The sequence below is a fragment of the Meriones unguiculatus genome, chromosome 3 (genome assembly GCF_030254825.1).
Source record: "Meriones unguiculatus strain TT.TT164.6M chromosome 3, Bangor_MerUng_6.1, whole genome shotgun sequence".
Classification (NCBI taxonomy): Eukaryota; Metazoa; Chordata; class Mammalia; order Rodentia; family Muridae; genus Meriones; species Meriones unguiculatus.
In genome coordinates this window covers 144,727,215-144,745,622 of record NC_083351.1, presented here as the reverse complement: position 1 = coordinate 144,745,622, position 18,408 = coordinate 144,727,215, and the positions used below count along the sequence as shown (strand labels likewise).

Genomic DNA, 18,408 nt, shown 5'->3' with positions numbered 1-18,408 from the left:
CAGAAAGAAACACACTGAATATAGTCACTTACAAGCAGATAGTCGTCATATAATATAGGATAAACATACTAAAATCTACAGTCAAGAAGGACCCAAGGGAGGATGCTTAAATCTCATTCATAAGGGCAAACAGGATAGACATCAGAAGCAGTTGAAGAAAGGGAACAGGGCAGCAGCCTTCCACAGATGTCCTATGTCCACCTAAAAAGGGATCAAAGCAGAGACTCACAGCCAAATTTTAAGTGCAGGGAGTCTTATGGAAGAAATGGGTTAGGGAGGGATAGAAGGATTTGGAGAGGACAGGAGATTCACAGGAAACCAACAAAGCCAAAAATTCTGGGACCAGGGGTCCTCCAGAGACTGATGTATCAACCAAGGACCATTCATGAAGAAGACCTAGACACCCTGCTCAGATGTAGCACATAGGCAGCCCAGTCTCCAAGTGAGTGCCCTAATAAGGGAGCAGAGGCAGTCTCTAGGTTGTCTTCTCTTTGATCACTTCACCCTAGTAGGGTGGCCTTATCAGGCCACAGAAGAAGAGGATCCCGGTAGTTCTGATGGGATCTCATAGGCTAGGGTCAGACATCAGGGGAGAAGGACTTCCTCTTTCAGTGGACTAGGGGTGAGGAATAGGGTGAAAAGAGGGAGGGTGAGACACAGAGGAAGTGAGGGATGGGGCTACAATCAGGATACAAAGTAAATCAATAGTTAAAAATAGTTAAATAAAAATTAAAAAAAAAAGAAAAAGAAAAGAAGATCAAAACATGCAGTCAAAACATCTGAGTCTATTATTCCTTTTGTGAAAATGTCAAATAGTGCCAACTGAGGTTCTTTGTCTAAGTACACCCATCATGTATCATTTAATGTCTATTACTCATTCTTATTTTTGAAAAACAAAGTTAGCATAATCTCAAAATTAATAGCAGTAATAATGTAAATTACCAAATTTGATAATTTTAATAAACATAGTAGTAATAAGAATTTTGCTTGTGATGATACATTTAACTAGTCCCAATGTGTTGAAATATTAGTAACAGTAGCAAAATATGTATAATATTTAATACCCAGAGATTTTCTTTCATATAGTCTCAAAATAAGCTGTAGTCATCTTGTCCTTTCCAGAAAATATAAAGGGAATACCTATTTGAAATTTATGGCCCTGTCAATGGATGTCACTTCAAATTATAACCTTTTTTTTTTTTCAAACCATGGAAAAAAGCCAGATAATACTCCTTTAAAGTTTATCGAAATCCTTAGGCAATTTATTAAGGTGATCTGGATTGCACCCTGTTTTTCTGTAGATTAATGGGAGAGGATTCCTCATGTGTCAGAATCAGAACACACTGCCCTTTTTATGAGAACTATCTCTAGAGTTACTCTATAATTCATCATCCAAACTAGGTCATTTTGTAATGGAGAGAGAGAAAGGTTTAAAATTATTCCAGGGCAACAGGTCTAAAATAGGCTTGTCCTGAGAAAATTTAAGGAATATTCATCTTAAGCATGAAAATCGGTCTATGATAGTATATTGATTTGCTTTTGGCACATGTATGTTACCAAAGTGATAAACACAAGTCACCTCTCTTGATTGAATGACAAAGTCTCAATGTCTTTACTTAATTAAATTATCTCTTAAATGCTAGGTGAAAACACTTGCCTCATGAAAAAAATAAGTGATGTAGCCATCAAAGTACTTTTTATACGCAATAATTGTCATCAGAGAACTGTGTGTACCGCATTACAGTACGAGTTTTGGAAGACATTATACATACGACATATGTAACTAGCTACAGAGAACTGTAGAAGCCAAAGCCTCAGAATCTAACACAGATGACAGGATAAGATAGGATATGCTTGAAGTAATTGACAGAAAAGTATGGTGAAGGAAATGGGAGCAGGGGCTTTGTGAAAAACAGATACTTGATACCTGGTTACCAGGATGCTTAAGAAGGAGGCATAAGTCTGGAGTGACTTCAGTACTGCCCCTGCATGCTCTGTTATGACCTGAGAGCAGATGCTGGTATCTAAGGTCTGTAGGTTGTCTGGGCTGCTCCCAGGTGCCTGCAGTTGGATAGGTTGGAGAGCAATGTTCCCATGCCAGGGAACCTAGTAGAAAATTTGAGGCCTGCCATGACAGTTGTTGACAGAATAATGTTCTGTCTCTCCCCATGAAAGGCTCCACTTAATTATTAGTATTTTTATGATTAGAAATTCAACTCACTGCTCGGATGTAGCCCATGGTAGTTCAGGAAACCTAGTAAGGAGAACAGGGACTATTTATGACATGAACTCAATGGCGGGCTCTTTGACATTCCCACCCCCCCAAAGGAGAAGCAGTCCTGCTAGGCCACAGAGGAGGACTTTGCAGCCAGTCCTGAAGATACCTGATAAAAAGGGGTCAGATGGAAGGGGAGGAGGTCCTCCCCAATCAGTGGACTTGGAAAGAGGCAGGGAGAAGCTGAGGGAGGGAAGGTGGGATTGGGAGGGAATGAGAGAGTGGGCTACAGCTGGGTAAAATGTAAATAATAATAATAATAATAATAATAATAATTCCGAACTTAAAAAAAAGAAAAGAAATTCAACCCACAACACTAGGTATAGATTAAGCAGCAGCGCATTCTTAGGCTGTAATGTATACAATATTAGCTTCTTTCTGTGCATCAATATTATAAATTATATACTGGAAAAATTATATACTGGAAATTGAATAAAACTATTAAATAAAGAAAACTTCTATGGCTTCTCTTGTATAAAATATTAAGTATGTATGCTACCTGTTTTCTCACCAAATATTTAGAATCACTCTCTACATACACACTCTCTAAATGACAAATTGCTTAATGTTATTTTCATATACTATTGTGACCATAATATTGTATTTTCATAGACTTGGTTAAGTAGTTCTGGAGATTAAGCTCTACAATGTCTTGCATGCTAGGCAAGCGCTTGAATGCTCAGCCTTTTTTGCTCAGTTCCTAGCCCCATTTTCAAATTATTTATAAGCGTTAATTGATTAGATATGAACAATCTACTATGTGCATACTTAATTATTTGTTAAACAAACTCATATTATTTAAAATATGTGCTCTTTCTTAATTCAATACACATTGTCATGTTCTATGTTTTTCTATGTAGTCTGTTTGAATAGATTTGCCCTGTATTATGAAATATTCACTAGGTGAGGAATGTCACATTATTTGCCTTTGCATTTCCAGAACTTCACCCATTTTTAAACACATGGTAATCTCTTCATACATGAACAATAACTGTGTTGGAGACCAAGCTCCTTAGAAAGCTTTTTTTTTTTTTTTTTTTGGCTCACAGGAATGTGATTCCTTGATATTCACACTTTCAGAAGTGTGATCCTTTGAGGTTATTATTTTATTTTTTTGGAACCAAACGATGATTGAGGACACTTTCTAAACTTATGTAATTCAACAAGATTCATAATTGCACACCATATATGTTATGTTTCTTCAAAGTAGCAAATCCACATCCCACTATCTGGACTATTAAGTAAAGATAAGACAGGTGATTCAGAGAAACATCAGAAGAAAAAATTTTTAGCTTATTTAAATTTTTAGAAAAGAAAAAAAAATTCCTATTTGTATTATTTAACCAGTGATGTGTCCTGTAAAAGAAGTCTTTTCTTTCCTTTATTTTTTACTTTTTTACATTTTATTTATTTATTTATTATTAATTACAGTTTATTCACTTTGTATCCCAACTGTATCCCCCTTTCCCATCCCCTCCCAATCCCATCCTCCCTCGCTCTTTTTCTCCTATACCCCTTCCCCAGTCCAATGATAGGAGAGGTCCTCCTTCCCTTCCATCTAACCCTAGTCTATCAGGACTCATTATGGTTGGAAGAAGCCTTTTCTTATGTAAGAAATAGGGATGTAAATATATTTTGTCCAGAATTCAGGCAGATTAGATGACATAACATGTGAAATAATCTGCTGCCAGATACTTTATAGGCAGTTCCTTAAAACCATTGGTATTTGGTAGAAATGATTGCTGATGATAACAATAAAACCATCAATCATTATAATAAACAATTAAGAAATTTACATAATTAAAGCTGAAAGACTCATTGAACTTAAATTGCTTATAGACTTCTTTGAGAATTAGTCCAAAAACACATATAGTGTTAGTAAAACAAATTTAGCAATGAATATTTAACTCCTATAAATGAATAGTCGCCTTATATATGTCAATTTTACAGTAATCTCCCTTCTGTTTATTAGAACTACACAACCAGTAGAGTGTAACAATTATGTTTCAAAGAGTGGCATTTTAATTAGGCAAATAAGACCAATATGATATTAAAATACTTAACAAATATTCTGAAACTGAAGTAAGGTGTAGAGAGATTAGCGTTAACGGAATTTCTTTTCTGTTATGAGATCAAATGAAGAGCAATATCTCTGTATTACCAAGGTCAGTTTTTCCTGCTGCATGGAGAAGGGGAATATAAGTCATTGTGAATGTGTTCTTTTGTTTTGTTGTTGTTTATCAAGATGTTGTTACCATACAAAACAGGTGGAAATCCTTTAACTTATTGAGAAATTTTACTATAGTCATGTTTCCTGAGAAGGTCAGACACATATATAATCATTGGCTCTTCCATATCCACCAAATGGTTCCTTCCATGCAACAGGGATTATGAGATGAAAGGAGGTCTCCAACAGAGTTTATTATCAGTGCCTCAGCCACTATAAGTTTACCAGCACATAATAATAGTTTTCCAAGATGTCTCACCAGCCTGAATTCCTAGAATTTCAGTGTTTTCAATGATTTAGTATTCCTAAACATGTACTTATATATTTTAGAGAAATATACCGAACAAAATGAGGATGTGTGATAATGTACTAAATGCATCGAAAACAATTCAAGCAATAAAATACTTGTATAAAAATCGAGAAGCTAAATGTGCATGGAAGTTTATCTTTTTATTCTTTGTAATAGCTATTGCATTATTTAAAGTGTAGGGAACAGCCTTCATCCACATTTTTAAATTTTTTCACAATGAAAGCATTTCATTGTCTTTGCTGAATGATGCAATGGTGACACTCTCAGATCTGCCAAGGGATCAGAGTCAAATCAACTAATCCCTTAGGGGCTGTTCTCCCATCTATAATGTACTAGAATAGTGATAATATTGCAGAAGCATGGAGCTGTGGTCTAGCAATTACCTGGTGATTCTAAAAGGAGATTTCTTGAGGTTGTACAAATAGTACATTCTATTTATTTTTATTTCATTCTCACTTCAAAGGGATAAAATGAAAGAGCAAAGATCAGACCAAGTCTGCCTGCTACTTTCCTTTGGTTTATCATTGTTAGGTTTAGGTTCTGGGCTCTTTTCACTGAATAGCTAAAGACTTAATACAATACAATCTGTAGCTAAGTCTAGAATGATTTTCATTAAATAAGAATGGGGTGGTTAAGTTTTGTGTGGTTTAAAAAAAAACTTCATTATTTTCTATTTTGTATTTTCATCTGTACCTAAATATCTATAACTGCATCTGTATATTTCTTACTTGAATGTCTCTATCTTTACTTCATAACAGACTGAATTCTTATGCTTATTGTAAGTGTGTGTGTTTTTACATATAGATGTAAGCAAAGGCACATACGGGTACCGTATAACATGAAGAAAAGAGAAGAATAAAAGTTAAACTTAAGGACTAAATGAGACAGTGGGCATGAGTTAGGAGAAAGGACATAAAACTTTTGTTTTTCTAATTTTTGGAGTTTTTTGTTTTGGTGGCAGATGAATGCATAAGCTATGTTTATAACTGAAAGAATAAAATTTAATGAGGATCTCCATAGCCTATGTTTTAAAGATGATTCAAACAGTAATAAGTTCAGTGAGCGTATAGACTTTGAGTCGTTTTATCATTAGTGTGAGGTTTTTTTTTTGTTATTGTTGTTGATATGTAAAATTTTACAAAACAGTTTATAAAATTAAAATAAAAAAGAATCAATAAACATTTTTAATACTTCATTTTATTTCATTTTATGTGCATTGGTGTGAAGGTGTCAGATCCCTTGGAATTGGGGTTACAGACAGTTGTGAGCTGCCATGCGGATGCTGAGAATTGAACCTGGGTCCTTTGGAAGAGCAGACAGTGCTCTTACCCACTGAGCCATCTTTTTTAAAAGAACATAGGTGGGACAGGAATTGTTAACATATTACCTACTTAGAGTGTTACAGTTTTGTTCCCAGCTTTGTGGATAAGGAGATTTATGATTTAGCTGGTTTCCTGTGGTATTAATTTATCATTTAGCAACCAATTGCTTTTTAATTAAATTTTTATTTTTTTATGTTATTAGTTTATTCACTTTGTATCCTAGCTATAGCCCTCATTCCCTCCCACTCTCACCCTCCCTCTCTCATCTCCTCCCATGCCCCAAATTTTTAGTATTTAGTACTCACTTTCTTCATGTTTCTTAAATATATAGTAAGTGCCCTTGTCCTGATCTGATAATCAGAAAGTCATTAATGAAGTCCTCAAAAAGGAAGTCTAGTTCTTTGGTCTTTAATGAAATTATTATAAATCTTCATAGACTTTTTCTGATTATTTTAATATACTTGCCTTTTATGTATTTTACTAGGCTACTATCATTATGTTTGTTCACTTTTAATTTCTATAATTTACTGTGGTCATTATTAGGTCACCACATACTGCTTTGGATATTATATTATAACCTAGAAAAATCCAGGTATCAATAATCATATTTTTATTGAATAATCGGTTTGAATTATAGGAAGTTTAAGGTGTATTCAATATTTGCTTTAGCATGTTTACTGTGTTTTAATGTAGTTCTTACTTTAGTACTACCTTATATGTTAATACAATTTTAGAGTAATATATACCTTTGTCCTGTTTTCATACTACCTTATAAGTTGCAATAATTTTAAAGTAGTTTACATATTTATAAAATACATATTTTTATAAAACTTTAACTATGCAACATTCTCTTTGAATCATTTAGTGTTGATAAGGCAGATGATGAAGATGATGAAGATTTAACTATGAACAAAACGTGGGTCTTGGCACCAAAAATTCACGAAGGAGATATCACACAAATTCTTAACTCATTACTTCAAGGTTATGATAACAAACTTCGTCCAGATATAGGAGGTAAGCCTGAGTTATCACTCTTGAATTTTGCTGACTTCACTGGTGCTATTTCAGTCAATATCTCATATTTAATGGATGTTACATATTTTATGGTTAAGGATTGTTAGCCGCTGTGGTCAGTGTCTTTGAGAGCTCACTGTCTGAGAGGAGACAAAAACCAAACACTTTTTTGTCCGTTGGTACTATAAAAAGGGTTAGCAAGGAGTTTTGATGAAATTGTTTGGAAGACTAAGAAAAATCAGAGTAGTGACGGTGTTGAAAAATAGTTCAGAGTTCTAATTTTATGATAAGGGAACACATTTAGTTAACATAAGTACTGATGACAAAGTCAGTTAAGGCAATCAACTTTGTTAAAGATTGTATCTGTCACTTAACAGCACAATTAACTTGAAGATTTTCACAGGAACTTTAAAGCAAAACCAAATAAACAAACTAAAATCTACCAAAATTTTAATTGAAATTGGGGCTGGAGAGATGGCTCAGAGGTTAAGAGCACCGCCTGCTCTTCCAAAGGTCCTGAGTTCAATTCCCAGCAACCACATGGTGACTCACAACCATCTTTAATGAAATCTGGTGCCCTATTCTGGCCTGCAGGTGTACATGCAGGCAGAATACTGTATAAATAATAAAAGTAAATAAATCTTACAAAAAGAAATATATACATACTGAAAAATTCTTGAGGATAATGTATTTAATAGTATAAATTATTTTTCTTGAAACTATTATAAGAAATGTTTTTAAATATACTTAGATATGCTTGAAGATGTTATGAACAGTAATTAATTTTTCTTAAATGTATGTTCAGTTTATATAAATAAAACCAATTGTGTGTATTTATTCAAAACTGTTTAACCTTCATTTTTTATTGTGCGATAACCCTGCATTTGTTTTATTCATCTAAAAATGTGATTATCTTTGCAATAATGAATACTTTAATTCATTCAAAGTTGCCCTGGCAGGACTTGGACACAATGTACAATAGTTTGTGTTGGTTTTTTTTTTTTTTCTGATTGTCAGAGGCCTAATTAACATTTAATTAGTATATACAGGAATGATTGGGCCTTTGAGAAAATTGTAAGACACTCTGCTTGCTATATTTTCTTCTTATACTACAAGGGTTCTATTTCCATGATATTTCAAATGCTTTTTGATGTAAAGTATATTTTCTAAGTATTTTTATTAATTAATTAAATTTACATCTTTGTCATAGGCTCCTCCGTTTTCTCCTCCCAGTCTCACCCTCCCTCCTTCATCTTCTCTCCCCTATTCTTAAGAATAGGGGATATATGCTATGTATCATTATCCAAGTAGGTTTCCCTAGTAAGGTGAACAGGGATTATCTCTGGCATGAACTCAGTGGCTGGCTCTTTGACCTCCCTCTCCCCCGCCCCTGGGGAAGAGCAGCCTTGTTAGGACACAGAGGAGGACATTGCAGCTAGTCCTGATGAGATCTGATAGGGAAGGGTCAGATGGAAGGGGAGGAGGACCTCCCCTATCAGTGGACTTAGAGAGGGTCCGGGAAGAGATGAGGAAGGAGGGTTGGATTGAGAGGGAATGGGAGAGGGAGCTACAGCTGGGATACAAAGTAAACAAACTGTAATTAATATAAAAACAAATGATAATAATATTAATAATAATAAAAAAGAATAGGGGAACACCTTACCCACAAACCCCAGCTCATCTATTCACTTGAGGACTGAGTTCATCTTCCTCCTCTGTGGTCTTCTAGGAAAGTCCCATCAGGGGGAACTAATCAAAAAGTAGGCAACATAGTTCATGTCAGAGATATCTCCTTCACTCCTAACTAGTGGGCCCACATGAAACCTAAGATACCCGTCAGGCTTATCTTCTCGGGGTCTGTGCATTGTAGTATGTTTATCCTGTACTATATGACTAAAATCCACTTACAAATGAGTATGTACCATGTGTGTCTTTTTGGGTCTATGTTATCTCATTCAGGGTGATCTTTTCCAGTTCTATTCATTGGCCTGCAAATTTCATGATTTCTTGTCATTACCTATTTTCCAAGGGTTTTAAAATAATTTCAAATTAAAATTGAGACAATAGAGGCTGGAGAGATAGCTCAGCCATTAAGAGCACTGACTGCTCTTCCAGAGGACCGGGATTCAAATACTAGCACCCACAAAGCAACACACAACTGTCTGTAACTCTAAGAATCTGACACTCTCACATAGACATGCATGCCCTCAAAACACCAAATGCACATAAAATAAAGGTAAATAAATGTAAAAAAGACAATAAAAATATCTACATGTGGATTTCAATAACATTAAAAACCTAATTTATGAGAAATCAGAAGAACATTGTCACAAGGCTACTATAAAATCATCATATCTAACGATATGCATTTCTAGCATCCTGCAATGTTGTTTTTATATGCCCTTAATAAGTTAATAGAGAAAAAATAGTCCTCTTTGGTTATTCAGGATTAAGTGGTCAGCTCTAAATCACACACACACACACACAAACAGAATCAAATGTGTACACATGCAAGTTAAGACTAAACATTAAACATTCTAAGCAGAATGTATTTATATGATTAGGCATGCACATATTTACACACATACATACATATACAGATGTGTAACAATAACAAAAAGATTCATTAATAATTTTTAATTAAAAATATTTTGATACATTATATTTTGTTTTGGGTTTCCCCCTCTGCTTATTCTTCCCAGTTCCTCCTCCTCTCCCCTGCCATGTGTAATCACACTCTGTCTCTTGTTAGAGAACATGACTCTGAGAAATAATACTAAAACAAAATACAATAAGGTAAATAAAATGAACAAATTAGTATATGACAAAACAACCAAATAAGAAAAAAGCCAAAGAAAACATAAAAAGAAATACATATAGATGCAGGGACACACTTTTCCACACAGGAATCTCATAAAAGTCCCAGACAGGAAGCCATAGACAGTAAATATGAAATTACCTGTAAAGAAATTTTAAAAAAAATGTCCCAACAGCATTACAAGACAGAGATTCTCCAAAGATGTCTCTGAGTTTGTTTTGTGTTGGACATCCACTGCTGGGCTTGGGGCTTTCCCTTAAGACTGGTGAGTTTCCATGACACTTAGAGTAAACATTTATTATTATTATTATTTGCAAGAGGCTAACAGTCAAAGATGGCTTGTGGGTTATGGTGGGGCCATGTGTCCCTTCTCACTTCAGCTCTAGGACACCATTTTGGGGCAGACAAGTCCTGTCCCTGTGCATGCTCCATCTACTGTGGCTTCACCACTGCTTCTTCTGCAGAGTACTGTGAGCCCCGAGTGGAGGGATTTGTTGGAGACATCCCATTAACTATCTCAATTGAGAGCAAGGTAGAATCCACAGGAAGGACTGAAGGGAGCAAATGAGAAAGTGGAAAATTTTGTAATTACCTTTTAATGTAAAGAAAGAGACAAAGAACACTGGCCAGCTGAGTGCCTTGAGTATGTATTCGCCTAATGGTTTTATTATAGTCTTGTTAATCCATTTGCCCAGAATATTACAGCAGTGATGCAGTTCCTTTCAGCACACTGCAACAGGAGGATGCGGTGCTGCACCATCATAATCCAACTTACTGCTTATGATATTGACATTGTTAGTATGCTTCTGTCACCCAACTTTCTCCTCTTAAAAGGTGCTATTTCCCCCTTTTCTGATTAGCATGTTTTAATGTGGTAGGTGCTGTGAAACTATGCAAAATTATTTTAGCACACTCCTCTCCTTTATTCCAGAATCATCAGGAAGTCAAGCCTGTGAAATATGCTACTGCTCTATTTTCCAAACACACTCAGTATTGTTATTATTCATTCTATCCATATTGACTGTAATTCTACCATAAGGTACACTGGCTCTTTCTCTAGCAAGCGCTTGCATATTATTACTAGCATCAACAAAGACCATGAGCAATTATTTTGTTTTACACTTCATAATCTATCATTGGCATTATTCATTGTATTGCACAATTGAAACATTCGGCCACAGGAGTCTCTCATAATTTGTTTCCTTTGTCTGTCTCCATGTCCCCATTGTTTTATTAGAACATGGTTCATTTATTTTTTATCCCCTCAGAACATTCTAGCACATCTTGACCCAGTGCTGAAATTTACTCATCCTTCAAGGACACTGAGTTCTTTAGTATTTTTGTTTTTTGAGATACATTTGGAATTCAAGATCCAAACCCCAGGTGCATTCATTACTATTCATTGCCATTCATTTTTATCCTCTTGGTGGGTAACAGTAGAAAATTACACATTTTTCTACACACATTCGTAAGAATCAATGCTGTTAGATCTTTCTTTGTATACATATACTATGAGGCTTGATTTTGTTCTGTAGTTTTGACTTAGATACAAACATGACAACATTCACTCTAGCCCCCGTTTCTTTCTTACCACTTCCCTTTCCAACACCTAGAATTTGATTCTCATGTCTCTGCAATATATTCTCATACTTTGTCAACCCTTATAAATACATATAATTTTTTAATTTAATGTATTTCTAGGCAATATATATATATATATATATATATATGGAATAAAAGTTCCTAGTGAATGAATAAGTCATAATTAATTTTACCCTTCATATTTAGTTTGCTCATATATATTGAATAATTCCTGAACTTGGTATAAATTCTGAATATAACTGTATTTTCCATATTGTGATTCTGTTGACTCAGTATCATGTTATTATTTTACTTATTATTTGGGGTATTTTCTTATATAAGTATTTACTATTTTTCATTTTTTAGTTTATTGTTTCTATATATTAACACTGCATTAGTCATGGACATTAAATATAATATAGAGGCTAAAATATTTCTATTAATACCTCTTAAGGACAATTTCATCTTATAATTCTACATTGTCTTTAATTTTTTTGCTGCTCTTAGGTGTATTTTTGAAATTATTAACTTTACTACTAATACATTTGTCCTAAAGAATCTTTATTTTTCATAGGAATTGTACTGAATTTATAAATTTAATTTGAGAAAACTCGCATTTTTCTAAGATGAAATTGTCTAAAGAAGGATGTGGACCAACTCCATTTGTTCATATTTACCTTGTGATATCTAAGGGTAATTAAATTTTTTCCCATAGTTCTTTTATATCTACTCCATTTAAACTTAGTATTTTTAATATTACAAGCAATATTTATCATACAGCACATCACAAATCAATCTTCATTACACATTCTGCTACTTCATGATTTTTATTTTAAACATTATTTTTATAAATTTTCAAAATATGCTATCAGAGCATATTTGTCAGTTAATATGCATTCTTATTTCATAATATTTACTAATAGTCTAGTTGTCTTAATATGTTCTGCTACTTCACAAAAACCAATATTTTAAAATTGCTTTTCATTCTGGTCTAATATTTTATTCTATTTATGCATTATTAAATTAAAAATTAATCTTTTCATGATTAGCCTTTTGTTGCTTGTTTTTTTTAATATATATTTTTTTCTGACTCATTCCTTGTATGGGTTGCTTTTCCTCACATAAATTTTAAGTGGTAAACTTTTTCTATCTACTTGGTCTTTAATTGTAGAATATAGAGTTACAAAAGTTTGAGTTCACTCTTTCTTTACTGAGTTTTCTCTTGACTGGATATTTGACCTCTGGCATGTTTGGCTTGTTCATTTTGAAAAGTGTGATGACAGTATAGTTGGGGGATCCTTAAATGTTTTTAATATTTTAGAAGAATAGCTAAACTATCATGCCAAGAATTATTCAGTTTAGTTAACTTTATCCCCCAAACTTTATTTTTTTAATTTTTAATTTTCTTATTTTTATTAATTAATATTTTATTAATTACAATTTATTAATTTTGTATCCCAGCTCTAGCCCCCTCCCAATCCCATTCTTTCTCCCTCATTTCCTCACATGCTCCTCCTCCAGTCCACTGATAAGAGGAGATCCTCCTCCTCTTCCATCTGACCCCAGCCTATCAGGTCTCATCAGGACTGGCTGCATTGTCTTCTTCTCTTGCCTGGTAAGGCTGCTCCCCTGTCAGGGGGAGGTGATTAATATTTATTTTATATTTACTTTACATTCTGATTATAGTCACATCCTTCCTCCCCTCCCAATTCCACCCTCCCTCCTTCTCCTCCCCTTTTCTGAGGAAGAGAGGAACTCCGTTTCTCATCTACCCCAGCTCATCAATTTGCATCAGTTCTGAGCATGTCCTCTTCCCTATAGCCTGTCAAGGCAGTCCCTCCAGGGGGACTTAATAAAAAACCCGGTTAGGCAGTCCTGGTCTGATGCACTCTCCACTTCCCTTATGAAGGAAACCACATGAAGTCTAAGCTGTCCATCTGCTTCATATTTGTAGGAGGCCTAGATCCAGTTCATGCATGGTCCTTGGGTGTTGCCTCAGTCTCAGCAAGCCCCTCTGGACCCTGGTTAGTTGTCCATGTTGGTCTTCTTTTGGAGCTCCTGTTACCTCCAGGTCCTTTTCCTTTTCCTCCCACTTTTCCACAAGACTCCCTAGTTATCTCCCAATGTTTGGCTATGAGTCCCAGCATCTGTTTTGATACACTGCTAGGTAGTCTGTCAGAGAACAATTCTGTCATGCACCTGTCTGCAAACTTAGCAGTGTAAGCATAGTGTCAGGGGTTGGCACTCTCTGATAATGTGCGTCTTAGGTTGGTCCAGGCATTAGTTGGACAATCCCTCAGTCTCTATCTTTATCCCTGTACATCTTGTAGGCAGGGTATTTTTTAAAGATAACTGTTTCTTCTTCTTCCATTTTTTTTTAAAACCAGGGATATAGATAGAAGGATGGGTTGATTAATTCATTTCACATGATTCTGTTGTTATTACTATTCCAATTGATTGCTTTCTTTGTGGAATTAATTTAAATACGTTCCATCAAACTTGATTACCTTTTATTTGTCATGTATTTACCTCTCTTTCTATTACTAAATTTCTACTGAATTCCTTATTGGTCATCTTGTCATTCCATCTTATTTTACATAGTGCCCTATTTTACATAGTTAGGCAACTGACTTCTTGTTTTAAAGAACAGGGTCTGCATGGTAGACTTACCATCTAAATTCCTGATTCAATGTGATTATTATTTTCCCCAAAATCTTACTTGAATACAGACAAGTTTGAAAAACTTTCAGTGAGGTTTCTAATGCTTACTGTTTGTAACTACTTCTTCCAAAGTTGGATTATAATGACTTTTAGAATCATTTTTGAAATAATTCTTTCATCTAATTATTTTTTGAATGTAGACATTTTACCATAGTTTTAACCCATAGATGTTTTCATGTGGTCACATACATAACATTCACGGCTTTGGTGGCTGCTGGTGGTGTTTCCTTTGTCTTGGAAGAGGATTGAATGATTTTCAGATTATTGGATTTTGTTTCTTTGTAGAAACATATAATTTCTCCTTTTGCTATTTTTCACCTTTCCATTCAGTTTTTAAAGCATGTTTCTATTTTCGCTTTTGACATTGTGCTCTGCCCAGAAACACCTTGTTTTGAAGAATATCCTTTTATAACACATTTAGTCATAGACTTCTTTCCTCTTACTATTTGTTCTAGTCTCAAAACATGTGTTAAGTACCTTCAGATTGATGATTCACAGGCTCTCTTTAATGGGATTTTCATATCAGTCTGAAGTTTGTTACTAGCTCCCTTCTTTCACAATCTTTATTTCATTCTGTTAACCAGAGAAAAAGTTGTACAAAGTGAGTCAGTGCTTGAGGTATTTTTAACAGAATTTGTTCTCACTTCTTTCTCTCCCTCACTTCTTTCTCCTTTAGCTGTCTGTTATTGGTTCTGCGTCTGCCCAGAAAGTCATTTGGAATTTGAACAGATATATTTTCTCTCTTGGAAAGATGGAAAATTAAGTGACTATTGAATAATTTCAATAATTAAGCAGGTTTTAAAAATATTTTATCACTGAACATGCCTTTCTACTGAGACACGATTATTTCAGTTGTTTTGGTTTAAGATTTGCATTTAGAACCTGCTTCTTTGGTTCCTGGAATAGCTGATTTGTTAAATTACCATAAATATCTAGCATCTTTTTATATTTTGTTTGTAAGTATAACATGTACAACTTTGGGATAGAGGATGTGTGAAGAAGTTTAATGGGGAATGCCCAACGCCACTTCAAGACTTTTCTGTTGTTACAACTAAATCCTTGCTGCCGCAATAGTGCTTATTCACATTTTTTTTCCAACTTAGTGAGGTAGTACAAGCTGTGATATGGACCTTAAGTTTTCTTTGTTGAAAGATGTGCAATCACAGACTTAATGTCTTTAGTAATATAAGGGATTCTTCAATAATTTCTATGAGCTCTTTTAAGGCAATGACCAGTTTGACTTTGCTTCCATTTTAAAACACTTGTTTCCCCATATTTTTTTCTCATCTCTGCATCCTTTAGTATACGTACATCTAAAGTATTTCAGGACTTTCATAATAAGTATACGAGGTTATCACCATATATTTGTACCTATTTTTATTTCACTCTACAACCAACAGAACTATCTTGATTGCACTAAGAGACTGATGTTGATTATCCAGATCTCAATTCAAATTATTCCAGTAATGTGTTTACAGGCTAAGGCTCTAATGATAAAATAACTATATTCTTTTGGTTGTGATTTTTCAAATATGTAGTAAATGAATAAATACTGAAAAAATAATCTCAAAAAACTTAAGTTCCTGACTGATTTAATCAGTGAGCAATATTTTGTTAAATCAGACTCAGGCATCTAAATATGTATATGTGTGTTACATATGACGAATAATAGATCATAATTGTACAATTTTGATAAAATAATTCCTTAGAGAAGTGATTTTCAGATATTGAATTCATTAAATACATATTTGAGCATAGTTTAGTAACTAAATTTTGTATTTGGAAAGGACTACGATGAAAATATGAAAAAGGTTATTGCAAAGAATGATTAGAAAAGGTGGCTTTTTTGTGCATGGAATTGGGTTTGTACAATTTGCAAACACTGATATATTCAGCTTCATTAAATTATTTTTAAATTTATTATAATTCATAAACATTTAAAAACAGTTATGTATCTAAGCTGTCTCAGTCAATTGTATGTTTTACTTGTTTTAATGACTATTCTGTCCCGTTTACCTTTCTGAATGAGGATTGAGAATCTTATCCAAGGTCCTCCTTCTTGTTTAGCTTCTTTAGGTGTACAGATTTTAGTATGATTATTCTATATTATATGTCTAATATCCACTTATAAGTGAGTATGTACCATGTGTGTATTTCTGCTTCTGGGTTACTTCATTCAGGATGATTTTTTTTCTAGTTCCCACCATTTGTCTGCAAATTTCATGATTTCTTTGTTTTTAATTACTGAGTAGTATTCACTGTGTAAAAATACCACAATTTCTGTATCCATTCCTCTGTTGAGGGACATCTGGGTTGTTTCCAGATTCTGGCTATTACGAATAAAGCTGCTATGAACATGGTTCTTCCTATGAACCAAGAACCATTCATGGAGGTGTAGCCCATGGCAGCTCAGTCTCCAAACTGGCTCCTTAGTAAGAGGAACAGGGGCTGTCTATGACATGTACTCAGTGGCTGGCTCTTTGATCACCTCTGTCTGAGGGGGGAGGGAGCAGTTTTACCAGGCCATAGAGGAAGATAATGCAGCCAGTCCTGATGAGACCTGATAGGCTAGGGTCAGATGGAAGGGGAGGAGGACCTCCCCTATCAGTGGACTGGGGAAGGGGCATGGGAGGAGAAGAGGGAGGGAGGGCAGGATTGGGAGGGGATTAGGGAGGAGGCTACAGCTGGGATACAAAGTGAATAAATTGTACTAGATTAAAAAAATTAACAAAAAGAAAAAAAAAGACTATTCTGTGAAAACAAGAAAAGTCTGTAAAAACTTTCTCCAAGGATTATAGTTTGGTTTAAATAAACTGCCTTAATAAACACAAGTTGACTCAAGATACATTTAGATTAAATAATAATTATTATAAAATAAAGTTCATATTCAAATCATAGTTTTTTTAATATGTACTCTGTTGAAACAACATGAAAGAGACTGGGAAAGAGTGCCCAAGAATGGAGAATGGATAGTCAGAACCTGCTGTGGAGAAGAGACCTCGCTAAGCCTTTTTTATAAATATAAGTTGTTTTCTTCTTTCTCTTCTGTGGATTCTTGAGTTGTCCTGAATCTCTATTCTTTCTGTATGTTCATCTTTTCTGGGATGTCTCTAACATTCTTGGTTATGTTTACAGTAGTACATTTAGCCCAAATGTGGGCCCAGCGTCGACATGTCAAAGTCCATAGGGAAAGGCCTATGAGGCCTCAATCCTTTATGAAAAACTACAGGCAACTGAGAGAAGCTTGGAGCAGGAGAGGTGATCTTTCACAGAGAAGGGAACACCAATTGGTTGTCCAATGCCAAAGGGTCATCCTTGAAAACATATATGCAAGCAATATTATACTGATGGATCATATATATATATATATATATATATATATATGCAAATATGCATGTGATAACGATTAGTGAAAAAGGAAGTCATGAAATTGAAGAAGAGTGCTGGATATATGAGAGGGTTTTTGGGGGAGGAAACAGAAGGGAGAAATGTAATTACATTGTAAGAAAGAAAGAAAGGAAGGAAGAAAGGAAGGAAGAAAGAAAGAAAATGTATAACAACTCAGAAAAGAATATTTAAAAGCTCAGCTTAGAAAGTATCTTTATGAAACTAATTCAGTGTTTGTATGTAAGAAACATAATTTTTCTTGTCAGTGCATGGCTTCTTATTTATGGCTACTCTGTGGCAGAGACGATCTTTGATATCTGTGTGTATTGATGAATTAAACATAATCTGTGCTGAGAGTTAAGAAATCATTTAATGAGGACCAAGAATCATTTTCCTCTAAATTGCATTTCTCTAGTACTGAACTAGAGAAATGTACTGAACTTTATTATGTTTTCCTTTCTAAATCTCATAGAAATGCTGTAGGTATCCCACTTTGCATGAATAATATGATGCTAAGAAAAAGAAACTTTTAATTTTAAATAGTTTCACCTATAAACATTAACCATGTAATAGGATAATCATACTAAAATTTACAGACCTAAAAAAGCTAAACAACAAGGAGGACCCTAGAGACTTTGCTTAAATCTCATTGAGAATGACAAACAGGATAGAAACCAGAAGTAGTGAAAGAGAAGGAACAGGACTAGAGTCTACTGTAGAGGTCCTCTGAAAGGCTCTACCCAACAAGAGATC

General features: G+C 34.4%; 1 protein-coding gene across 1 annotated transcript in view; it reads left to right on the top strand.

Moving 5' to 3' along the window:
* The window catches only part of Gabrg1 (gamma-aminobutyric acid type A receptor subunit gamma1), a 99,479-nt gene that overhangs the window by 26,570 nt on the left and 54,501 nt on the right, over positions 1-18,408 (top strand). The window contains exon 2 of the mRNA XM_060380718.1: positions 7,000-7,148. Within this exon, the coding sequence (XP_060236701.1) occupies positions 7,000-7,148 (149 nt within the window). The remainder of the gene's footprint in view (positions 1-6,999; positions 7,149-18,408) is intronic.